Genomic DNA, 27,098 nt, shown 5'->3' with positions numbered 1-27,098 from the left:
AATGAGACTGATTTTAGTTTCCATAAAAAAGTAGGATAAAGAGGCCATAGATGAAAGCTGCAGAAAGCTGGATTTATGCTGTACATGCAATGACAAAATTAAGAGTTCTTCAAAAATGAAAAGTGCTGGTTTAGTAGGTGGTGATCAGTTGCTCATGTGAGGTATTTTGGATAATTATTGGTGATGTTGTGGAGGAGATTTTTTTCCAGCTCTGAAATTCTGGGGTTATAAGTTTTTGTTTTTCTCCTTGACATTTCTATAGCAAGTTGATTATATTGATTAATGCCTACTAGAGACTTCTCTTTTGAGGTATTATGGAAGCATATCTTTTTTTTTTCTTCATATTAGTAAGGAGTCTGACTTCTCTTTTTTATCCTTCTTTACTAGTTTATATTCCTCAACCTGATCTTGGTGTATGAATGTTCCTTAAAGCTTAGTCTTTTATTTCTCTTTCTCTCTGCTCTTAGTAATCTCTTGTACTACCATTGTATCTCACAAACAGGTAGGTAGTTCAGTGGATAGAACACCTAGCCAGGAGTACCTGAATTTAAATTCAACCTCAGATACTTGACAGATATCAGTTATGTGACTTTGTGCAAATCACTTACTCCCAATTACCTTGCCAAAAAAAAAAGTCTCAATAGCATTTTCTGTGACTAGCATCAGTCTCGCTTTTGAGTTTTGTTATTATACTAATAACTGACTTTTTGAACAGCTCCATCTGGAATATATAACCAGTGCCACAAACTCAACATGTCTCAAACTGAGCATATAATCTTCCCTTCCAAATCTATGACTTTAAAAAAAAAAAGTATTATGTAATCACTAACTTGCATAAATAAGGCTCTGTAATGGAACTTCTTTAATACTATACCAAACTTACATGTATAATTTGATTTTTACTGATATAATATAAAAAAGAGAAGTAGAAATGAAAAAGGGGATAGTGTTAGAAAAAGGGAAAAGGGGAGATAAAAAGAGGGAAACTATGTCCCATGAAGAGGCAAAGGAAACCTAGCATATCTGAGGGAATTTAGAGAGGGGGAGGAACACTGTGTGAATCTTACTCTCATCAGAGTTGGCTCAAAGAGAAAATAATTAACATATCTGGTTTACAGAAAAACTTCTCTCACCTCATAAAAAGTGGGAGAGGAAAAGGGAAAAGCAAAGAGTAATAAGGGAAGGGTACAAGAAAGGGGAAAATATTCAAAGGGGGTGAGAGGGATCCTAAAGAGGGAGAGCTGCGTGACACAAGTGGTGCCCATAAGTTTAATACTGGGAAAGGGGGAAAGGGGATGCAAGAAAAAGAAAAGCATAATCTGGGGATAATAAGATGGCAGGAAATACAGAATTAGTAATTTTAACCATAAATATGAATGGGATGAACTCTCCCATAAAGCAGGGGCGGATAGCAGATTGGATCAAAAGTCAGAACCCTACAATATATTGTTTACAGGAAACACATTTAAAGCAGGGAGATACATACAGAGTAAAGGTAAAAAGCTGGAGCAGAATCTACTATGCTTTAGGTGAAGTCAAAAAAGCAGGGATAGCCATCCTTATCTCAGATCAAGCAACAGCAAAAATTGATCAAATTAAAAGAGATAAGGAAGGAAACTGTATTTTCCTAAAGGGTAGTATCGACAATGAAGCAATATCAATACTAAACATATATGCACCAAGTGCTATAGCATCTAACTTCCTAAAGGAGAAGTTAAGAGAGTTGCAAGAAGAAATAGACAGGAAAACTATAATAGTGGGATATCTCAACCTTGCACTCTCAGAATTAGATAAATCAAACCACAAAACAAATAAGAAAGAAATTAAGGAGGTAAATAGAATATTAGAAAAATTAGGTATGATAGATCTTTGGAGAAAACTGACTGGTGACAGAAAGGAGTATACTTTCTTCTCAGCAGTTCATGGAACCTACACAAAAACTGACCAAATATTAGGACATAAAGACCTCAAAATTAAATGCAGGAAGGCAGAAATAGTAAATGCTTTCTTTTTAGGTCATGATGCAATAAAAACTACATTCAACAAAAAGTTAGGTGTAAATAGACCAAAAAGTAATTGGAAACTAAATAATCTCATCTTAAAGAATGGGGGAAGGAGAGGAAAAGGTGGAACAAAAGGTTTTGCAACTGTCAATGCTGAAAAATTACCCATGCTTATATCTTGTAAATAAAAAGCTATTAAAAAATCTATACCAAACTAACTTTCTCTTAATATCAATTCTCTTTCCTCCCCAATTTACTTAAATCTATGAAACTTAATGGTCTAACTTCATTAAAATATAATCTGTAGTGTCTTTTATTTCCATGTCCATTTATATCATGTCCAAATCCCCAGTAAGCATCAAAAACATATTAAAACCATTAATCATGTGATATATGAACATGTAGGAATTACCTGTTCACAGTAGTCCATACTGACTGACTTTCCATCACTACGCATACAGCTCAAAAGGCGTGTCCTGACACCTTGTCCACAGCTTGCATTTTCACTCAGTTGGCACATGCTCCATTCTACAAGAACATAGTGATATGTTCAGCAAATAGGATATGAAAGTGTGGACAAAATACAATCAGCTCTTGGTTATCTGAAAGCCTGGAGGAGAGCAGTCAGGTAGATAATCCAAAAGTCATTTAATTCTAACTTTGAAAGTTCCTGTTCTTTTTTTTAACTCATCAGAAATAGATAGTTATCCCAGATGAGATGTTTTGCTGAGTACCATATTCAAACAATTTGGTGCTGCCTGATAATTCCTTCTTGACAGTAGGGGGAAGTAGTCTCAAAAACATTCAGGTTAATAGAGAAATCATAGCCTGGGATTATATATTAGGTTACAGATAAGTCAAAGAGAAAATAATTTTAAAATGATAGTCTCCTAAGGACATCCTTTTTCTGAGCCTCAATTTCTTCATATATAAAATAGAGATAATACTTGGACTATACACCTCACAAAGCTTTTATGGACTATATACTTCACAAAGCAATCTAGCAAATGAAATATGGTTTATATTTGAAAAGAATTATGTACTAAAATATTCAAATTTTAGAGCTGGAACATTCTTTAGAAATTATAAATTAATTTAAAAAAAGCATTTGTTAATTACTTACGATGTTTTATGTGCTATGGTAGAGACACTGAATACAAAGATAAAAATAAATCAGTTCCTTCCCCCAGGGGCTTGAATTGCATTGGGTGAGGAAACACGCACACATATATACAGACACATATGTGTGTACTTGTGCACACATATGTATTGTGTATGTGTGTGTTTCAATACAGTCCATAAACATACAAATACACACATATTCATATGGCTAGAAAGATATATCCTCTGAAGATATAAAAATAAAATAACAGGGGGCAGGGATCAAGAAAGGCTTGATTAGGGAGGTGGCACTTGAGTTGATTCTTAATGAAAAGATTGGATATGAATAATTAAAGAAGAGGAGAGTACATTTCTGACATGAGGCATGAGCCAGTGCTAATACACAGAGATGAGAAATGAAGACCTGTCGTTGAGGAAAAGCAGAAAGGCCACTTTGGAAAATATGAAAGATAATGATTTATAATTTAGAAAAATCATATAATAGGGAAAATATCTACCAGCATTCTCAGTCATCTAAGATGTATGAATTCTTTTCCTTAAAAGCATTAAAGTTGTCTTTTTAGCTTGATTGGTCCAAAAGATAAAGATCCAGGCTATTCATGTGGATTCCTGCTTGCTTTTGTATAAACATACAAAAGGAATTTCATTAGTGCTTTGAGTCCTAACCAGTATATTCCATGAACAATATAGAAAGATGGAAGCTGGATTCAACTGAATCATCATTATGAATATTCATTTCCTATTAAGACTGAGTTAACTCCATTTTGCTAATTGTTAGATGGATAGGAAGTGTCTTTTGCCATTACAATCTCAATTCTGAAAGAGAAGCTCCATCTAGCCATAGTTAGACTAGGTGTAGAGAGATATTTAAGGCAACCAGGCAGCATTTAGAAATTCCAGGTGAGAGGTGATATGGACCTAAAATAGGGTATGATCAAACAGAAGGGGACAAATGAGTAAGATTTTTTGAAAATATAAATAATAACATTTTGTGACCATTTGAAAGGGATGATTGGAAGGATAGAACCTTTTAAAATTGTTCTATTTTTTTCTGGTTATACATTAAAATTTTTAATACACATTTCTTTATGAATCATGTTGGGAGAGAAATATCAGAACAAAAGGGAAAAATCACAAGAGAAAAAAAAAGAAGCAAACCTAACATATGTTGATTTGCATCATCTCCACAATTCTTTTCTGTAAGTAGATGGTTCTTTTAATCCAAAGTTTATTGGGATTGCCTTGGATCACTGAAGCACTGAGAACAAAATCTTTCATAGTTGATCATCACACAGTCTTGCTATTATTCTATACAGTGTATTCCTGGTTTGTATAGTGTTTTTTTTTTATCAAAATGGGGCTTTGGGGAGAGGATTACATTTAAATAGGAAGATGAATTGTTTTAGACATGTTGAGTTTGAGAAAACTCTAGCATATCATTCACTGGAAGTGTCCAATAGACACTTGATTGTGCAGGAATAGAGCTCTTAGCAAAAATTAGGACTAGGCAAGTAGATTAAGGAATCAGCTTCATGGAGACAATAATTGAAACCAAGGGAGTGCAGGAGATCACAAAATGAAAGATTAAGAAGAGAGAAGAAAGGCCAGATCAGAATCTGGGGGATATTCACAGTAAGGAGGAGTGATGTGAATGACAATCTAACAAAGAAAACTGAGAAGAAAGATTTAGATCGATAGTGAGAAAACCAAGCACTGCCATGTAAAGAAAGTTCTTTCCTACTAAAGACTGAAGGATTGGAATAATCTACTTGGGTAATATTCAAGTCTATAATGTAGAACTATTTGGTAATCTAGACAGATGAAGGATAGGCTAAAGAGTCCATGTTCTTAGAACCAATTGGGTATCCCATTTGGTTTTGAAAAAAGGAAGACATCTCAAATTGTTCTATAAGAACAGAGAAAACCAAACAATAAAACTATTAAAAAAAACACTACTACCTTTGAAAGATAGGCTTTAAAGTACAGAATCTGAACTTATTAGTTTTCAGAAATTTACTCTATGAATTTACAACTGGAAAGGAAGTTATAGTCCATGTAAATCCTACTCATCTATTCTACAGATAAGATTACTTGGGCCCAGAGAGATCAAAGGATATGTTTTGATATAAAGTCTTTGTTACTTATACTTTTGCTGGCCACTCAGAACTCAGTGCAGAGCTTTTCTTAGTTGGCACAATTAATATTGCTACTTTGGTCAATGTCATGGCAAACATCAGCAAAAGATGGCCTTTTGCCATTTCTCCAAAAAGGGTTAGAGTTGCTAATGCAGTGCTGGGACTCTTCCCAAAGGATGCTTGAGTAAATTTGCCTCTGCAGGGCTCTCTTCACAGGGGTTATTCAGCAAAGGTTGGCAATCTGAAGTTGTCAACTCCTCTAAAAAGACATTATTACAAGCTATCTGATCTATAGTGAGAATTATGGGCAAAGTCATGTTATTTAAAATAATGAAGTCTTTAAAAACACTAAATCTATGATGAATGGATTATATTCTTTTCTAAAGAGGTTCTATTCTACTTGTTTGTGTTACATCAGATTATCTTGACTTAATAAAATAAAACTGCACTATGTATTTTATTGTATTTCATTTCAAATACCTTCAACTCATATTTTAAAAATAAAGCACTACATAAATCAGCAATTATCATTATTTTTATAATTATTAGTAAGGAAGTTAAACCTGTGATTTCATCAGTGTGGAGAACTTCCAATGTGGGAATTCCTTCTAGTTATAATTTAAAATCTTAGTTACCTCAGCTGGCCATGGTCACAGGGCCCTAATGTACCTGAAGCAATAATTGAATCCAAATATTTTTGATGCCAATTCTGCTCCTCAGTCTGCTATATCATTACCTCTCATTATTATTATTGCCATCATCATCATCATCATCACCACCACTATCATCACCTATATCACGGAGCCTTATATCCTAGATCAAGTGTGAAACCTGGAGTGAGAAGTGGTGAGTTCAAAGCCTTCCTCTGACAACTATCAGCTATATGATCAAGGAAAAATCACTTAAACTCTTTGAAGCTCAATTTTCTCATTTGTAAAACTAAAAGAATCATAGCTATGATATCTACTTTTAGGGTTGTTGGAAGTGAAAAACATACTTAAGTACTTTGAAAATTTCAAATGAATGTTAGTTATTATTAACTTTGAACAATAATCCATCAAAATGAACCATGGGAAATGAAGTTTATTTATTTAAAAAAAAGAAGTAAAGAAATATTTAGCTTCCCATTACCTTATATGTATGTATAAGTTTATTTATTGTATATGTTTTTATGCAACTAATAATCAATTGTTTGTGAAATGTAACCCAAATTGTGAGTTCAAATACATACCTGTTATATTGTAATGATATTGGAAACAGTTTTCATTAAGAATACATGGTTGTACTTGTGAATCTTCAGCACAGGTCCTCGAGCTAAGTGGAGGTCTTAGCAGATGTCGACTCCTTCTTTTCATTGAGTGTGGATCACAGGACTATGTGAAAATCAGACCACATAGGTGCATTAGAAACTATTCAGTTAATCAGATAAATTTCAAGTGACAAATATACAAAATTATGCATATTATCTCCAAATAAGTACAATCACAGATTCAGATTTGGAAGAGACTTTAAAATTCATCTAGTCTAAAATTCTACTCAATGTGGTTATTAATCAAGGAATGGGCCACTGTGTTTGTTTGACCAAAATATCTAGTTAATTTAATTTTTACAAAATGGAATATTGAAAACAAACCTATTGAACCAGTTTTTGGCAAAATGTCAACCAAACAACTGAGTGCTCAATTAAATGTTTTACCTGTCAACTGGATATTAGAATAAATAGAGCCTAACTTTTCTGTGTTGAATAAACACAGCTGAACTTTCCTGTCCATTATTTAGAATACAAAGAATGCTCTCACTAATGTAAAGGGCATTCGAATGTTTGAAATTCTAGTTATCTATCTTTTTTTAACATAATTAATATTTCACTCATCATACTCATCCTATAGGTTGTCTTCTTTTGATATAATAGGGATCAGGGAGCTAAGACACCAGGAGTTTTAACAAAGTCATCAAACCAATAAATATTACTTCAGCCTCTAGGTGCCAAGTGCTATGAAAAATATGGCACTGTACCTGAGAAATCCAAGAGCAAACCTCAATGAAAAATGTATCTTCCAGAATTCAAATATGTTAGATTGAAAAAAATTCAAAAAGCATCACACTTCTTTCACCTACAAGACAGGGTTTAGTCAGCAATTTTATGGAAAAAGACAATGTGTGGTCTCACCTCAAAAACAAGAGAAATCTGCTGTAATAGAGCAGGTTATCAGAAATAAGGCTGTAGGCAAAGGAAAATTTCATGTAGTTTTTTTTCTTTTTTAAAATAATTTTTGATAGTTTTTTGCATGTTAAAATATGTTAAATCCAATATATGTAAGCATATTGATACAATTCTCTTTCTGCACAAGAAAAATCAGATCACAAAAGGAAAGAAAATGAGTAAAAAAACATAATACAAGTGTAGATGGCTCCCTTCATCACAAGATCTTTGGAACAGGAATCAATCATCTCATTGTTGGAAAGAGTCATGTTCAATAGAACTGATAGTCCTATAATCTTGCTGTGCAATGTTCTCCTGGTTATGCTCATTTCACTTAGCATCAGCACCAGGTCTCTCTAAAATCATCCTCCCGAACATTTCTTATAGAAAAATACTTTTCAATAACATTCATATACATAACTTATTCAGTTCTCCAACTGATGGGTATTCATTCAGTTTCCAGTTTCTTGCCACTACAAAAAGGGTTGCCACAAACATCTTTGCACATGTGGATCGCTTTCCTTCCTTTAAGGTTTCTTTGCGATATAGGCCTAATAGAAACACTGCTGGATTGAAGGGTTATAGGCTCAATAGAAACACTGCTGGATCAAAGGGTATGCACAGTTTAATAACTTTTTGAGCATAGTTCCAAATTCCTCTCCAGAATGGCTGGATCCATTAAAAATTCCACCAACAATATATTCATAACCCAGTTTTCCCATATCCCCTCCAAAATTCCTCATCATCTTTTCCTGTCATCTTAGCCAATCTGAGAAGTGTGTAGTGGTATCTCAAAGTTGTCTTAATGTTCATTTCTCTTATCAATAGTGATTTAGAGCACCTTTTCATATGATTATAAATGATTTTAATTTTTTCATTTGAAAATTGTCTGTTCATATCCTTTCACCATTTATCAATTGGAGAATGGCTTGAATACTTATAAATTTGAATCAATTCTCTAAATATTTTAGAAATGACACCTTTATCAGAAACCTTAAATGTAAAAAATGTTTTCATTGCTTCCTTTCTGATCTTATCTGCACTGATTTTGTTTATACAGAAATTTTTTAATTTAATATAATCAAAAATTATCTATTTGGTGTTCATTTATGAGTTCCAGTTCTTTTTCTTTGGATACAAATTCCATCCTTCTCTACAGATCTGAGAGATAAACTATCCTATGTTCTTCTAATTTATTTATAATATCACTATGTCTAAATTATGAATCCATTTTGACCTTATCTTGGTATGTGGTGTTAGGTGTGGGTCAGTGTGGGTCAATGCCTAGTTTCTTCCATATTAGCTTCTAATTTTTCTAGCAGTTTTTTTTTTTTCAAATAGCCCAAAAGTTCTTATCCCAAAAGTTTGGGTCTTTGGTTTTATTAAATACTAGATTGCTATAGTTATTGATTATTTTGTCTTGTGAGCCTAACCTATTCCACTGATCAACTACTCTATTTCTTAGCCAGTACCAAATAGTTTTGATGATCATTGCTTTATAATATAGTTTTAAATCTGACACAGATAGGCCACCTTCATTGGCATTTTTTCATTAATTTCTTTGAAATTCTTGACCTTTTGTCAAATGCTGATGATGTATACAGATTTATTTTGTATTCTAAAATCTTACTAAAGTTGTGAATTGTTTCTAGTAGTTTTTTAGTTGATTTTCTAGAGTTCTCTAAATATACCATCATATAATCTGCAAAGAGTGATAATTTGGTTTCTTCATGACCTACTCTAATTCCTTTACTCTCTCTTTCTTCTCTTATTGTCAAAGCTAATATTTCTAATACAATACTGAATAGTAATGGTGATGATGGGCAGTCTTGTTTCACTCCTAATCTTATTGGGAATAGTTCTAGTTTGTTCCTACTACATAGGATGCTTGCTGATGATTTTAAACAGATGCTACTGATCATTTTAAGGAAAAGTCAATTTTTTCCTATATTGTCTAGTGTTTTTTTTAAGGTAGGAATGGGTGTTGGATTTTATCAAATGCTTTTTTGGCATCTATTGAGAAAGTCATATGAGTTTTGATAGTTTGGTTATTGATATAGTCATGTATGCTAATAGCTTTCCTAATATTGAACCAGCCCTGTATTCCTGGTATAAATCCTACTTGATCATAGTGTATTATGCTGGGGATGACTTTCTGTAATCTCGTTGCTAACATTTTATTTAAGGTTTTTGCATCAATATTCATTAGGGTGATTGGCCAATAATTTTGTTTCTTTGTTTTCATCCTATCTGGTTTAGCTATCAGCACCATATTATAAAAGGAAATTGGTAGGACTCCTTATTTCTCCTCTTTTTTCCCAAAGAGTTTATATAGTATTAGAATTAATTCTTTAAATGTTTGGTAGAATTCACATGTAAATCCATCTGACCCTGGAGATTTTTTCTTAGGGAGTTGATTACTAGCTTGCTCTATTTCTTTTTCTAAAATGGGACTATTTAAATAATTTATTTCCTCTTCTGTTTACCTGGGCAATCTATGTTTTTGATTTTAGATTTAGATTTTTCATTTAGATTATCAAAATTTCATTTAGATTATCAAATTTATTGGTATATAGTTAAGCAAAATAACTCCTAATTATTGCTCTAATTTCCTCTTCATTGGTGGAAAGTTCTCCATTTTCATTTTTGAGACTAACATTTTGATTTTCTTCTTTCCTTTTTCTAATCAAATTAACTTAATCTATTTTGTTGTTTTTTTTCATAAAACCAACTCTTAGTTTTATTTATTAATTCAATAGTTTTCTTATTTTCAATTTTGTTAATCACTTATTTTCAGAATTTCAAATTTACTATTTAATTGAGAGTTTTTAATTTGTTCTTTTTCTACCTTCTTTTGTTATCCTCCTTTCTTCATTTTATGCAAGTAAGCATCAACTGCTTTGGCTGCATCCCATAAATTTTGGTATGTTATCTCATTATTGTCATTTTCTTGGATGAAACCTTTGATTGTGTCTGTGATTTGTTGTTTCACCCATTATTAATTCTTTAGCATTAGATTATTTAATTTCCTGTTAATTTTTGGTCTATTTTATCCTGGCCTTATATATCATGTGATTTTTATTGCATCATGATCTGAAAAAATACATTTACTATTTCTGCCTTTCTGAATTTGATTTTGAGCTTTTGTGCTATAATATGTTTTTGCATAGGTTCAATGAACCACCGAGAAAAAAGTAAACTTTCTGTCTCCATTCAACTTTCTCCAAGCTATCATACCTAACTTTTCTAACATTCCGTTTACCTCCTTAACTTCTTTCTTATTTATCTTGTGATTCGATTTATCTAGTTCTGAAAGAGCAAGGTTGAATTCCAGCACTAGTATAGTTTTGCTATCTATTTCTTTTTGTATCTCTTAACTTCTCTTGTAGGAATTTGGATGCTATCCCACTTGGTGCATATGTTTAGTATTGATATTGCTTCATTATCTATGGTACCCTTTACTGAAATATAGTTTCCTTCCTTATCTCTTTTAATTAGATCTACCTTTGCTTTTACTTGATCTGAGATCAGGATTGCTACCCTTGCTTTTTTTTTTTTTTTTTTTTAACTTCACCTGAAGCATAATAGATTCTGTTCCAGCTCTTTACCTTCACTCTGTATGTATCACTTTGCTTTAAATGTGTTTCTTATAAACAAAATATTGTAAAATTCTGGCTTCAGTCTGGGTATCTTTTATTGTTATGTTACAGTTACTCCTTTATCCCTCTTCTGGCCCCACCAAACTACACCTGTTAATATTTTTTTAAGGATTAACCACCAATTATCTCTGTATATCTTTGTCTCTGTCTGTGTGTGTGTGTGTCTCTGTCTCTGTTTCTGTCTCTCTTTCTCTCTGTGTATCTCTCTTCTTTTTTTATAAAGCATTTTATTTTCAAAACATGGATAATTTGACAATATTGACCCTTGCATCGCCTTGTGTTTCAAATTTTCTCTTCCTTACCCTGACTCCCTCCCCTAGATGGCAAACAATTCAATATATGTTAAACCAAAGAAAATCCACCAATATATTTTAAAATTCTGATAATTATGTAATATTCCTCACCCATGGAACCCCATGGAGTTATGGCCAGTCAGAACATCATGGTTTGGGAGAACATTCTTTGTAATTGTAACATTTTAAATTAGTTGTAACATTTAAAATTTTTTTTTTTGTATTATTGTATCTTAATAAAGATACAATTAAAGTAAAAACATCATTATATTTTTGTAATGTTCAGGCTAGCTTTCTGGATTTTTTCTCAAAGAAGTCAATAACATTTTTTTTACCTTTCATTTGTAACAATACACCTAGAGAAAAGCAATGGGAAAAAATAAAGGAAAAAAAATATATTTATAAAATATAAACTATCCATAATATATAAATAGTATATTAAATAACTACTTCACTAAGGCTATATCAAACAGTATCCTCAATACATTTGACTAAATCTTTCTACCACCATATGTTGATTGAAAAGACACATAACATTCTGTATAATTGTGAGTTAGATGCATATCAACACTTTTTATTTTTATGCAAAGTTAAAATATGAAGAGTCTTTTCAAATTTACAAATATTTCCTTTTATCTTAAAACATTCAACATTTATTTAGCTGTAACAGTTTTTGGTAATTACCAGAACCCACAAAGGATCAAATGGGAATGACTGCCAAAGCATATAACATTGGCATTCAAGTGGCCATCAAGAGAAGGCATCTGTAAGCTATATTTTAAGGAAGTTAAAACTAATAGCAGCCACTAGGCTAAATTTCTGTTAGATGTTAGTTTAAGAAAGAGAGGTAGACAAACTGTACATACCCTTTGATCCATCAGTGTTTCTATTGGGCCTGTGTCCTAAAAAAGATATTAAATGAAGGAAAGGGATCCACATGTGCAAAAATATTTGTGACAGCCCTCTTTGCATTGGCTAGAAACTGGAAACTGAGTGGATGCTCATCAGTGGGGGAATGCGTTATAATATATGAATATTATGGAATATTATTGTTCTGTAAGAAATGATCAGCAGGATGATTGCAGAGAGGCCTGGAGAAACTTACATGAACTGATGTTATGTGAAATGAGTAGAACCAAGAAAGCATTGTATACAACAATATCAATATTATATGAGAATCAATTCTGTTGAATGTGATTCATTCCAACAATGAGATGATTGATGCCAGTTCCAATGATCTTGTGATGAAGAGAGCCATCTACACCCAGAGGAAGGCCTATGATAACTGAGTGTGGATCATAATATAACATTCTCACTCTTTTTGTTGTTGTTCACTTGCATTTTGTTTTCTTACTCATTTATTTTCTTTTTTGATCTGATTTCTTTTGTGCAGCAAAAGAACTTTATAAATATATTTATACATATTGGATTTAACATATTTTAACATGTTTAACATATATTGAATTGTTTGCCATCTAGGGCAGTGAGTCAGGGTAAGGAGGAGAAAATCTGAAACACAAGGTGATGTAAGGGTCAATATTGTCAAATTATCCATGTTTTGAAAATAAAATGCTTTATAAAAAAAGAAGAGAGATAGAGATATACAGAGAGAAAGAGAGACAGAAACAGAGACAGAGAGAGACACACACACAGACAGAGACAAAGATATACAGAGAAAAACAGAGGTGGGGGGAGAGAGTTGTAATTTTTTTTCATCATCCAATTTCATAGAACTTCGAAATCCATACATATTAAGAACTCCTGATTTATCTGATTATAATTTCCTATCATTCTATCTTCCTCCTATATTTACTCTTCTTAAACCTGTTGATTCTCCTAATTATGACCTTCCATGTTATCTGCTTTTCAGTACTTTTCTCAGATTATCACCCCTGGCTTCACTTTTTTTCTTTCCTTCCATCTTCGCCCTATCGTTAGTTCAATATTATGCTGTCCTTTACTTGAGTATCCCTCAAACTCCACACCTTGCCAAATGCCTGGATTATTCATTGCATATTCCTTCTCATTTCCAACCCAAGTGCTATGGAATGGAGCTAGAAGAAATCATGTAGTTCTGATGACAGGGCTTCAAATAGCTTTTTCTAATCCTAACTAACTACTTTTTATATCAGGGCAGAAAGCCCTTTCATTAACCCATACTCACCATTATCTCCCACAATAGTAGTTCCAAACTTTTTCTTCTCCTTTTAAGGACACAATTCCTCCCCTTCTCTAACTTACAATTTAGGATTTCTCTTTATTTATCACTAAGAAAATGGAGGACGTTTGAGGTGATCTTTTCTCTTTCTTCTCTTATTTGTTTTTCTATATTTCAAATTTTCTGGCCTACAAATTATTTTCCTTTTGTCTTGTATCTAATGTTGGACTTGATCTTTTGTGGGTTCTGGTATTTGCCACAGAATTTTAAGGACTGTTGTAGGTAAGTAAATGTTGAATGTTTTCAAAAAATGAAATATTTCTAAAATTGAAAAGATTCCTCATATTTTCAGTTTACATAAAAATAACTCTTCTCTTTACCAAGTCTATTTTTTTCATGTACCATTGATTTCATAATTTCTCATCTTCTCCAGTAGATTACCCTATCATCACAAACTCCCTTTAATCTTTAACCTCTTTCCATCTATTTGTTCATTCCTTGCTGCCTACAAACACATTTAACTTTCCATCAAAAATAAACAAATGGAACAAACAAATAAATAAAATTATAAGAAAGTGGTGAAAAGGCAGGGACTTTCCTGAGCACTCCCATATTTCTCTGCAAGAAACTTTAAATAAAACCTAAAACAACTCCCAAAATGGCAGAACTCACAAAAGAATGCTATAAAACAATCTTCCAGCACAAGACAACTTAGAAGTTGAGCAAGAAATGTTTATTGCATCAGAATCAGAATAGAGTACAATCCATTGCGCCAGCCAGTGCAGATTGTGTCCCAGGAAACCTGCTCCAAGTCTTGGGGGCAACTGAATATGCAATAGAGCACAGATAGTTAAGAGGGTAGGAGATTAAAGGGTTTACTTTGTTGGCACTGGCAAGGACTCTGTTGCATTGTCCTTGCTCTAATCCAGATTGCAGTTCCAGTGCAAGGAAGAACATTAGCACATTATAACTTTCTGTAGTAGTGAAATAGGAACAGAGAACTCTGGTCACAATTACAAGGTAGAAAAGACTGCCTGTGATCATTCATAGAGCAGCCAATGGTTCAGTAGAGTAGCAAACACATTTCTTCTAAGATATCACCTTCTTAGATAACATCACAAGGGGAAGAACTAAAAACTTACAGACCTCTAAAAGTTGCTCTGAAAATAGCTGGACAAAAATTCTGCAGCTTGGGACAGTGCCCCTTCCACCCTGGGAACAGAGATCAAGTTTAATAAAATTCCTAGGAATATTATAGCCAAATTCCAGAGTTCCAAGATCAAGGAGGAAAAGCAACTAGAAAGAAACAATTCAGATATCATGGAGCCACAGTCAGGATAACACAGCAACTAACAGCTTCTATACAAAAAAGTGGAGGACTTAGAATATGATATTCTAGATGGCAAATAAGCTAGAATACCTACTAATAAAACTGAGTATAATCCTTCAGGTGGAAAATATTTATTTACTATTTAATAAAATAGAGGACTTTTAAATATTTCAGACAAAAACACAAGAACTGAATAGAAAATCTGCCTTTCAAATACAAGTAAAAAGGAAAATAAATCATAAGGATTCAAAAAGATTAAACTCCATATTCCCACTTGGGAAGATTATACTTGTAACTCCTAAGAATTTTTTTCAGTATTAGGATTGTTAAAAGGAATATACAAAGATAGAGGACATGGGTATAAGTTGACTATGATGGGATGCTCTCAAAATTAAATAAAATTAAGGTATGAGAAATAGAAATACACTGGGAAAAAGGAAAGGAAGAGGTAGAATGGCGTGAATTATCTGATATAAAAGAGTTGCAAAAGAGTTTTTACAATGAATGTTAACATAGTAAGATGTGGCAGAACACAAGAACCTTACTCTCATAGGTATTACCTCAAAGAGGGAATAACATAAACACTAAGTTGGATGTAGAAATCCATCTTACCATACAGGAAAGGGGGGGGGGCGCTAATAAAAGGGAGGCAGATTTGAGGAGACAAGAGTCAGAAGCAAAATACTTTCATAATACATAGGATGAAAGAAGCGAAAGAGAATAAAATAAAAGGAAAATCAGCTGAAAGGAAACACATAGCAATCATAACAGTGAGAAAGAACATAACAATTTTCTCTGATGAAAACCTCATTTCTCAAATGTATGGGAATTGAGTCAATTATATAGAAATAAGAAAGACTCCTCAACTGATAAATGGTCAAAGGATTTGAATAGGTGTTTTTCAGACAAAGTAATCAAATCTATCTCTAGTCATTTGAAAGCATGCTCTAAATCAGTATTGATGAAATAAATGCAAATTAAAGTAACTCTGAGCTACCATCCCATACCTATTGGCTATTATAACAAAACTAATATTAGAGGGGATGTGGGAAGATTGAGACACTAATGCATTGTTGATGAAGTTGTATAACTGATTCAACCATTCTGTAGAGCAATTTGGAACTATGCCCAAAGAGCTAAAAAAAAATCATGTGTACTCTTTAACCATACTATGAATAAGTCTGTATCCCAAATAATTTTTTAAAATTTTTTTAAAAGAAAAAGACCGATTGTACAAAATATTTACAGCAGCTCTTTTAGTGGTGGCAAATAATTGGAAATTTAGGGGATGTCCATCAATTGGAGAATGGCTAAACAATTATTATACAACGTGAAAAAGACTTAGTGGTGAAAAGTGAAATTTGTAGAATCAGTAACATTCAGTAACAGCAGTGTTGTAATGATGATCAACTGTGAATGGCTTTTCTATTCTCAGTAATATAATGGTCCGACAATTCTGAAAGACTTAAAATGAAAAATGCTATCCATCTCCAGAGAAAGAAATGAAATCTGAATGTAGATTGAAACATACTTTTTTTTTTAGTTTTTTTGGTATACATTTTTCTTTCCACAAAGTAACTATGTTTGATATGACTGTACACATATAACCTATATCAAATTGCTTGTCTACTCACTGAGGAGGAGAGAAAGAGTGAGGGAGAAAATTTGGAACTCAGTTTTTTTTAAATGAATGTTAAAATTGTTTTTATATGTAATTTGGGGAAATTAAACATGTTAAATTTAAAAAAAAGTTTTAAAAAGTCCTTTATCTAATCTTATGGTTGCTTCTAGTTATTACATATCTCTCTTTTTCACAAACTCCTTAAAAGAGAGCAAGGTGACTCCCACTGAAACTGCTTTCTCCTAAGTCAGTAATTAGTGACCAAATCTAATAGCTTTTTCTCAATTCAAATTACTCCCGACTTCTCTGTGGCTGATTTCTACCCAGTTCCTGCTGGATATTATTTCCTCTCTGGTCTTTCACAATAGGATTCTGTTAATTTTCTTGCACTCTATCTGTCAATTCCATTTCAAACTTCTTTGCTAAATCATCATCCATATCCATTTCTCTAATTTGTATATCCCAATGTTCGCTACTGGGCCTTCTTGTCTCTCTTGATGTCCTATTGTTTGGTAAATTCATCAGTTCTGGAGGCTTTAAATGCCAAAATTCCAGATATATACACACCCACATACCTATATGCTTGGCATTCCAGATACTGGAACTAAATCTCTAACTTTCACTTAATAATGTTTATTATATTTATTAAATATACAGAGCATTGTGGGAATATAAAATGCAAAATATTCTTTACCCTCAATGTGATTACTTTCTAAATTGAAGATGGGAAATCTAAAAGAAGTGAACATATAATTTAAAAGGTTAAAAAAAAAAGCAGGGTTCAAGAAGATATTAAGAAGTTTTCAGCTACAGATTCTAAGTATCAGAGGCTATACTCCCATCTATACAAAGACTTCTACAAGATCATAAAATTTCTTCACCTTGGAAGCTGCACCCATCCTATTACAATTTCTCACAGATGAATGATCCATTGCTCCTTAGGTCTCTCCCTTCATGTTAGGGAGGGGCTTTAGACCTGCCATTTCATCATCCTCTCTGGATATGCTTGTGTTCCACCATGTTTTCCACTTTGTACTCTCTCTTCCCCTGCTCTCCCCCCTCCCCACTCCATCCTTCTTTCAGCTTCCTTTAATGTATTATTTTCCTCCAATTTAAGATCCTTGGGGACAGGGACAGCTAGACTGACAGGATATTATTCAAAGACTGGATCACCACTTATAGGTGATTATAGGTGCATAGAGCACATTTCTTTGAGGGTATGGCTTGGACTAAATGGAAGTTGAAATCATTTCTAATCCTAAAATTCTGTGATAAAACTATGGATTGATGAGAGGAAACTTGGAGACTAACCCTTCTTTCTTGCATTTTCTCTGCTTGAGGCTAAACAGTTCCCAAGGTCTGGGCAGAGGATAGCCAGCAGGTGGAGGTTAAGTGGTCCCAGCTGTGGGAATGAGAAGGCTTCAGGGGCACAGAGCCAGTCAGGTCATTATAAGAATACTTGAAAATCTCAGGTACTCTCTGGTAAAAAGAGCACAATTAGCTTGAGACTTAAGTAATGACACTTAATAAGATGATTAAAGCCTAAAAATGTTTGGGTTTTTTCTCTAGTAATTAAAAGAAAAAAAAAAAAACCTGCCATGAAGGTATGTGGCCAAAAAGGCTACATATCTCTCAAAAATTACATAATCACACGCAGATATACATTATTTGTACTCTTGGAAGCAAAACATCAAGTGATTGAAAGTTTATTGTTTCATAATCCTTGCATCAATTGATATCTCTACACATTTTGAAAATACTTTTTGTGGGAACCTCATTATGTTTCCATTATCTACTGATAAATTTAATAGTTTTCAGAAGGAAAGAAGGATATCATTATTATTTAGAAACACCATATGAAATATCTGTACTATAGAATTAGAAGGAATCTTAAAGATTGTCTAATCTTGAGAGAATACAGCATTTTAATTCTGAACAACCAGGTTTTGTCCAAAGGTAAAACATGGTATACAGAAGATAGACTAATGTGGGAAGGGCATGAGATTAGGTTCCTGATAATTTGGTTACAATATTAAAGGAGGTGGGAAGAGGTTTCTGTGCACTCTGGAGACAGGGACAAAACTTTCCAAGAAGTTTCAAGGTGCTTCTCTGCACCTTGGAAAAAAAAAAAAAAACAGGAAAAATAGCATAGGTATCAGACAGCCTCAGTACAAGTGATGGAATGAGAAACTGGCTTCTGAACTATGATCCTCTCCTCTTCTTAGTTGATGCCTTTGGAAAGAGGTCAAGTTTCCTTGAAAAAATATGGTATCCAAAATGAAACACAATACTCTAGATGTAGTCTGAGTGTAGATAGCAGTAGTACTACTGCCTCAATTATTTTAGAAAGTATGCTTCCATTATTGTTTGCTAAGTTCACATTAGCTTTTCAAACTATTGATATACACTGATAACAGGTTTTGACTACAATTACACAGTCTAATAGTAGCTTCCTTATTATGTATTTGTACAACTATTTTAAAAATCAAATTTACTCATTTTACTAAAATATCTCTAGCAAAGGTTATTAATAACTAAATAATCAGTAGACTCGACATTCTTTCTTCGGCTCTTAAATTTAGCCTTCTCTTACACTGATACTGCAGACTTCTCCCTTTCATTTTTAAAATAAAATTTTATTTTGTTGTCTTTAAAATATAGCCCTATTAGTGGTATTTCTGGGTTAAAGGTATGGAAAATAACTTTTTAGGTATAGTTCCAATTTTTTAGCTTTAATTCTAAATTGCTTTCCAGAATGGCTGGACAAATTCCCAGCTTCAATAATTGTTCATAATATGTAAGCCCTCTCTTTTTTCCATAGTTTCCTCTATTCTTTTGACATCAATCTCTTGGTTTTCTTTTTACCTCAGAAATTATATCTTTTTACCTCTTATACTTAACTTCTTTGTTCCATTCTCTAAATTTGTGAGTCACCCAACACTCTGTCATTAGCCATCTTTATTTTATTTTATTTTTTGCAGTATTCTCTTTCTTGGAGATGTTATTCTACTCTCAATAGTTCAATTTCTAACTCAATATGAATGATTTAAATCATATTTCTAGCCCTTTTCCTTTTTGGGGTTCCTGTATTTCTATCTCCCTACATTTTCATTTGGATGTCTTGCTAGTACCTCATGCTCAATATGTCTGAAACTAAGAAATTGTTTTTTGTCTCTTAACTGTGCACCGTCTCCTAAGTTGTTCTTAATGACACTATTCTCACAATCAATGAAGCTTGAAAAGTCATCTTTGACTTCTGCTTCTTCCTTATCTTTCCATACTGAATTCATCATTTTTATACCCTTGCCCTCTTCTTACTGATGTGGGCTATCTGGCTCCAACTTCTCTTTCTAGGCTTACATTTTTTTGGTATTTGTCACACTTCACAACCTAATCAAACTGGACATTCTATACAACATTATATCTCCCATTTCTGAATCTTGTTATACAGGCTGTCTCCATGCTTGGAAACTATTCCTTCCTAATTTCTACCTCTTAGAATCTCAGGTTCTTTCAAATGTTAAGTATAATCTTTTCATGAGGCCTTTCTTTAATCCTCCAATTATTCGAACATTGCATTTATTTTGTAACTGCTTAAAAGTTTTTATGCCAGGGACTGCTTCATTTTTATTTTTCAGTCTCTTTCACCAACCTCAGTACCTGTACTCTTAGACATGAGTATATGTAAGTACACAGAGAGAGGACTTTGAAGTCAGCTCTGTTTCTGACATATTCTGACTTTGTGACTGAAAAAAAGTCATTTAATCTCTCAGTTTTCTAGGCAATGCTCTAAGACCATATAGGGAATTATGTTTCAGATAATGTCTTTTCTATATCAATCATAGGTCAAATCCCAGCCTTATTATGTTACCAATAGTGTTAAGTACTAGGGACACATAGACAAAAAAAAAAAAAAAAAAAAAAAAGAAAAAAAGAAACTCAAGCACCTTATTTCACCAGGGGAGACAAAACTTACATAAATAAATATACAACTGATTAACTAAAAATGAGAGGAATAGACTACAATAGTGGTGTCAAATTTTCACTTTCTATGGGAAAACTTCCATAATCCCTCTTAATTCCAGTGCCTTCCCTTTCCTTTTTATAGCTTGCTTTGTACATAATTTTTTTGCATGTTGTCTTTCCCATTGGATTGTAAGCTCCTTAAACAGGGACTGTCTTTTACCTCTTCTTGTATTCCCAATGGTTAGTATAGAGCCTAGCATATAGTAGGTACTCACTAATTGTTTGTTGATTGATTGGTCATATATATACATATATATGTATGTGTATTTATACATACATATGTGCATGTACATATATGTGTGTGTAATATATATGTATACATGTGTATAGATATAGATGTGTGTGTGTATAGAAGAACTTAGTAGGATAGTATGAAAAGGAAGAAGGGGCATTGATGCAAATGCATAATACATTCTAGTTGATTGGTTATTGAGTACTATATTAATTACTATTTGTGTATTGGAACTATATAGTCAATGGATTTCTAAAAATATCATTCAGGGAATTGCTATTTCTTGATTTGCCATCTCTGTAGCTTATATGTGTATGTATATTTATCCATACATCTACATATATGGATACATTTGGGTGTGTATATAAAATCATTCTAAATGTAATTTAAAATTTTAATTCTTTCTCTGGATGCAGATAGCATCTTCATTAGACCTTTGTATTTAATTGGGTTTTTATAGTAGTCAAAACGACTCAGTTGTTGTGAAAACAATGTTACTGCTACTTTATATATTTTCTTCATTCTGCTCATTTTGCTTTTCATTATGTCATGCCAGTCTATCCATTTTTTAATTTTTCTAAAATAATAGAATATAACCTCCCATTTTGTCCTACATATTCTAATACTCTGTTAATTTTTACTAGTAGAAATGTGGACCCAGAAATAATAAGTGGAGAAGTGTAATTACACTTGAAGTGAACTAATCCTAACCATTATTTATTTTCATGAAATTGAGAGGAACAGGGAAGGATTTAAACTATTAAAAATTCTGTGAGGGTAAAAAAGATTTTATGCCCATAGTGCTTCAAACTTGCTGAAATTATTTTATATGTAATTGCTACCTGATTATTATTACTTGGTCAATATTATATCTGAATCTACCTACCTATCTATCTATCTATCTATCTACCTACCTACCTACCTACCTACCTACCTACCTACCTATAGCTTCCTTCTTGCGGGGAAAAAAAAAAAAAAACAACTTCTTTAGAAAGAAGAGTTGGAAGGGAAGGAAAGGAAACTGGTATGGGTACTATTTCTAGGGTATCTACAGATAGTATCAGTGGAGGAGGGGATTCAGAAATGACAGTGAAAACAACAAAATTAAACATATTTTACATTTAAGTCAGTTTCCCAACTTAGAGTTTAAAATTCATTGTTCAGATTTCACCAATGAAAACTCTCTAGAGCAGGAGGAAAATTGATTCCTGGAAAAACTGACACCTTCAATAGGTCCTCAGCCCTATACCATTTTATCTTCCCAACAGTATAAGTTCTTTGGTGCAAGGAATATGGTATCCTCTTTGAATCCCCAGAGTTGAATCCAAAAAAGGCCCTACCCATAAAATACATGTGGTGAACTGGTGTTATCCAAGTGGATTGATTATAAAGGAGTTTCAGTAACTGTGTTAATGATGATTCAGGCAATAATGGTAGAATAAATTAGTCTTGGAAATGAAGAGTGTTATATTGCATGCTGCAATTTCAGGTACACAAAGCTTGGAAACAGGAAGCTTGGGTTCAAGTTTCAACCCTGGTATTTACTAGTAATCTCTCTTTGGGCAAATTATTTAACATCCCTTGGCTTCAGTTTTCTTATCTTTTAATGAGGGGTGAGACTATATGGGAGTCTTCTAAGTTCTCATAGCTAAAAGAATTTATGATTCTGGGACATAAGCACATAGCTCCCTTTTTATTACTTTCAGGATATTTTGGAAACTCATATTTATACACTTGTGTATTAATAATGTTTCATTTATCAATCATCACCTTTTCATATAATTTTACATTTTAATCATATTGAACTGTCCATGAATAGTAAAAGAATGGCCACTAAGACAAGATAATTACTCTTAATTATCTGAAAACTAATCTCATGCTAAATGTTTACCAATTGTTTATTACTTTTCCTGCAATTAATCTGATTGTTTATCTTCACAGGGAAGAATAATAATTTAAATGATTTGCCAATAAAAGTCAAAGAAAATATCTTGGTAGATGCTCCTAATTAATGTTCTACTACATTACTTTCCAAAAAAATATCAATTAACATTCTGAACCAAGTAGACAGGTGTAAGGATTCTAACCTTTGCTATGGTTTGGACTTCAAGGTAGCATAAAAACCATGTGGAAGAAAGCATTTTTCATGAGGCAACTTAAATATATACATACTTACACCCTCCCACACATATATGTATATGTATATCACCATGTATCTGAGAGAATTAGGTATTAAATGTTACAGTACAATAATCCACCTTTATTGAAAACCAATTCAATGAGACAGCGCGATAATATAGACCACATGGCCTTAGAGTGGGGAGGACTTGAGTTCAGATCTAGCTTCAGATACTTAATACTACCTAATCATATGATCATTTCATCCTAATTGCATCACCAAAAAAAGAAAGAAAGAAAGAAAGAAAGAAAGAAAGAAAGAAAGAAAGAAAGAAAGAAACGAAAACAAAACCAATGTAAGGATTCACTCTCTTTTCTTATAGAAAAGAATGGAAGGGGTACCACAAATGGTTAAAATCCACAACTAATTTTCAAAACATCATTTGGCTTTTGATTTCAACTATCATTGCCCCATAGACATTTGTCCAATGATAGCTAATAAAAAATAAATAGATTTTTATTTTAGCCATTGAGTAAAAAAGGGGAAAATGTCAATATTGTTTATATAGAAAGAGGAGAGAATGGAGAAAAAAAAATCTAGGATATTTTTCTCATTTAATGGAGCTAATATTAAGCATCAAAAAAGTAACCAACTTTTCCTTGCTATTCATCAACTATTAGCAGCAAATGTTCTTTAAATAAAGAGTATTTAGTAAACACTATCTCCCATACCACTCAAATTCAATTCATTTATAAGTTAAGACATCACTATTATGATAACATTGACCCTTTTTGAGAGCAAAGAATGAACAACAGCAACAAAACATGTATGTAAAACCTAATAGACAACTCATGTACATTCTAGAGGAATTTATTATGGGATTTAAATCCATTGGCTAGATCTTAGATGAAAGCTGAGTTTGTAGAGTTAAATGTTGCAAATGATGCTATAGAGTGGTTTACATTTCAAATGAAAGTTATGCTACATTAGACCTATTAGAATTTCTATCTTATCACTAGCCTTCTCCAAATTCAGCTTTTTAAACTATGGGTTGCTACTCCATATGGGGTCTAATAACTGAATGTTGAGGTCATGAAATTAAGATTTATTATCAGTTATGTTTGATTTTCATGCCTACTTTATACAATTCTATCTGCTAGGTTATATTAAAAATTTCTCAGATAAGAAAGGGTTGTTGTGAGTAGAAAAAGTTTAAGAAGCCTTGTGCTAGACCAATACATGAGGGTTAAAGGAGTTGGGTAACAATTCAATTAGCAACTGGTTTGTTCTTGACTATATGAAGAAAATGATTCTTTTTTCCCTTTTGGAAAGAGTTTCCAAAAATGAGGATTGCATTTATAATTAGAGTGAATAATCATAATAATAATCATTATGCTCAATCATTAAGCCATACTTTAGTATTACTTCATTACTAATTCATACATCAAAAACACTTTGAATAGTTAAATGAATCACAGAATAAAAAATAAAGGAGAAAGAAGAAGAGAAGGATGAAGTAAGATGGCAGTAATTAGAGAGTAGCCTAGAGTAAGGAAAACTTGTATTCAAACCTTTATCTGATTCAGATTCCTCAGTAAAATGAGCTAGAGAAATAAATGGCAAAAAAATCCAGTATCTTTCCTAAGGAGGCCTCAAATGAGAATGATAAGATGTCAAACAAAACTGAACAACACCAACAACAAAAATGGGAAAAATAGCACCTGGGATAGATCTATGATTTGGCTAATCTCTAGACTGAATTATTCTTGAATGGTTGATCTTTAATTCCTACACTATCCATTAGGAGTTTTTAAAGAATAGTTTAAACAAAGACAGGCTTAACTCTTTTGTTCCTTCTCCAGTGAAAGGAGAAAGATTGAGGATCATGGTGGAAGTTTCTTGGTCTTTAATCCCAAATTTACAAAGGCAGGTAAAAAGGCAGTGGTGTAGTAGTGGATAGACTAAGAACTGCTTCAAAGCCAAGGTTTGCCCCTGACACATCCTGGCTAGATGACCCTAGCTAAATTATTTAAACTTTCAGTGCATTAAACAATTCTATAAGATTGGAAGATTCAAAACTATTTTAGCAGCTGGAAGTAACTCACCTGGGAGTTCCCTATACCTATAAAATCCCAGGCTCACTGCCTAACCCCATTTCAAAATTATTGAGGAAAACCTTGAAGAACAATGAAATCAAATTAGGGTATGACATTTGATATCACTTTATAATTTTTTTTTATTTTTGAAAGGTTAATTTGGTTTGTAAGTTGTTTCATTCTTCCTAAATATCAGGCAAACAATTTGGGTAAGCTGATACCAAGTTCAACAACTGTACCTGGGCTCTGCTCTGAACTTGAAGATTTTTTCCCATAGGTAGGAATAACTGGACCAAAGATACTTCAGCACATGTTTTATTTGCTAAAGTATCCCTTATGGAAATAGAATTTTTAATCAAGTTAATAATGCATGTAATCACTGATCTTTAATTATTCTCTATAAAAGTTAATCTTCACTTTAGAGCAAAATTTAAAGCAATAAAAACAACAAAGAAAATTTGATATCTCTCATAACAACTCTGATCTAGTGACAGTATTTTGTTTTGTTTTGCTTAATACTAGCCTTCATCTATCAGAACAAAACAAATTTATTTCCCTATTACATTCTCTTGAATTAAAGGAACAAAATTTTGTCCACTCAACACTCGCCCTGCAGACAGAAAATTAAAAATATCTTTCAAAAGAACCTTTCTTAAAATATAAATATATAGAATTTTCTGCATAGGTAAAAGTTACTCTTGCTACTTTTTTGCAGCAATTTGCTTTCTAGATATTTATGGTCATCTTCTGACTTTATTTTTAAAATATTATTACAAATAATACAATATGATCTCACATTGAGGAAATTATTTCTTCTATGGAGTAGAATATAACAAGTGTCGCAGAAAATTGTGTTTTTGTTTTTAAGAATATCTTCCTAAAGGTAACTACAAGTTATAATTAATTTTTTTAAAAGAGGAGGTTTTTATTTGTTTGCTGACTTTCATTCATATTTCTATAGTATACATGAAATATTTCATTTCTCTGAAACCAACATTAACTACATCAGTTGTATAAATAACCATTTTTGAGAAAGACAACTAAAATCAAAACATGGCCTTGAAAACTCTATTTCCTTTAAATTATAGAAATGCCAAAGTACAATTTCTCTCTAAAATACAAGAAAGCTTCAAAAAATTCTCCCAAGCCTTTTGAAAGAAAGAAAGAAAGGAAAGAAAAGAAGGAAAGAAAGAAAAGGAAAGGGAAGAAAGAAAGAAAGAAAAGAAGGGAGGAAGGAAGGAAGCAAGGAAAGAAGGAAGGAAGGAAGGAAGAGGGGAGGGAAGGAAGGAAGGAAGGAAGAAGGGAGGGAAGGAAGGAAGAAAAGAAGCAAGCAAGAAAGAAAGGAAAGAAAGAAAAAAGAAAAGGAAGGAAGAAAGAGAGAGAAAGAGGGAGGGAGAGAGGAAGGGAGGAAGAGAGGAAGGAAAGAAAGAAGGAAGGGAAGGAGGAAGGGAGGGAGGAAGGAAGCAAAAAAAAACAAGAAAGAAAAAGAAAGGAAAAAAGAAAAGAAAGAAAGAAAAGAAAATTTCTCCCTCTTCAAAGGGGGCATAACAGGAGAGGTTAGATAAAGAAGGTTTCCAATAACATTTTTGGAACATTTAAAATAATCAAACATGAGTTGTTTTAGATTAAATATTTTAACTCAAGTTCATAACTGAATGGGGTTTGATTTCAACATAATAAACCTGAAGCAATTGATATCAATAGGATTTTTATGTTGTTCAGGGAAACAGAATGGCATGGTAGTCTAAATTAAAAGGTTAAGAGGTTTTCTAAATTTCTCCAAACATATTTAAAGCATAAGGGAGATTTCTACCCACAATGGGCAGTCTAAATTGTATTTTAATTTGACCCAGTCCTAAAGTGAGAACTTGGGGAAAGTTCCTTATCCTTCCCCATGATAAAACTAAAATAATATTTGCCACTTAACTTGCCTCACAAGGGGTTTGTGTTATTAAATGAGTTTAATGGGATTAATAAATTTAAGTGTCCTGAGATCCTGGAGGTTAAGAGAATTCTGTAAGTACAGAATACTCTTATTAATAATGCATTTTAAACAGCTTGGGATATTTACCAAGAGATAAAATGCATACTGAGCTTAAGT

At 32.6% G+C, this 27,098-nt stretch overlaps 1 protein-coding gene across 1 annotated transcript in view; it reads right to left on the bottom strand.

Moving 5' to 3' along the window:
* The window catches only part of LOC100914192 (thrombospondin type-1 domain-containing protein 7B), a 141,158-nt gene that overhangs the window by 51,556 nt on the left and 62,504 nt on the right, over positions 1-27,098 (bottom strand). The window contains exons 5-6 of the mRNA XM_031961297.1: positions 6,492-6,633; positions 2,416-2,531 (exon numbers count right to left, since the gene is read on the bottom strand). Coding sequence (XP_031817157.1) covers positions 2,416-2,531; positions 6,492-6,633 — 258 coding nt within the window. The remainder of the gene's footprint in view (positions 1-2,415; positions 2,532-6,491; positions 6,634-27,098) is intronic.

Source organism: Sarcophilus harrisii, chromosome 3 (genome assembly GCF_902635505.1).
Source record: "Sarcophilus harrisii chromosome 3, mSarHar1.11, whole genome shotgun sequence".
Taxonomy (NCBI): domain Eukaryota; kingdom Metazoa; phylum Chordata; class Mammalia; order Dasyuromorphia; family Dasyuridae; genus Sarcophilus; species Sarcophilus harrisii.
This window is presented reverse-complemented; position numbering and strand designations above follow the sequence as displayed.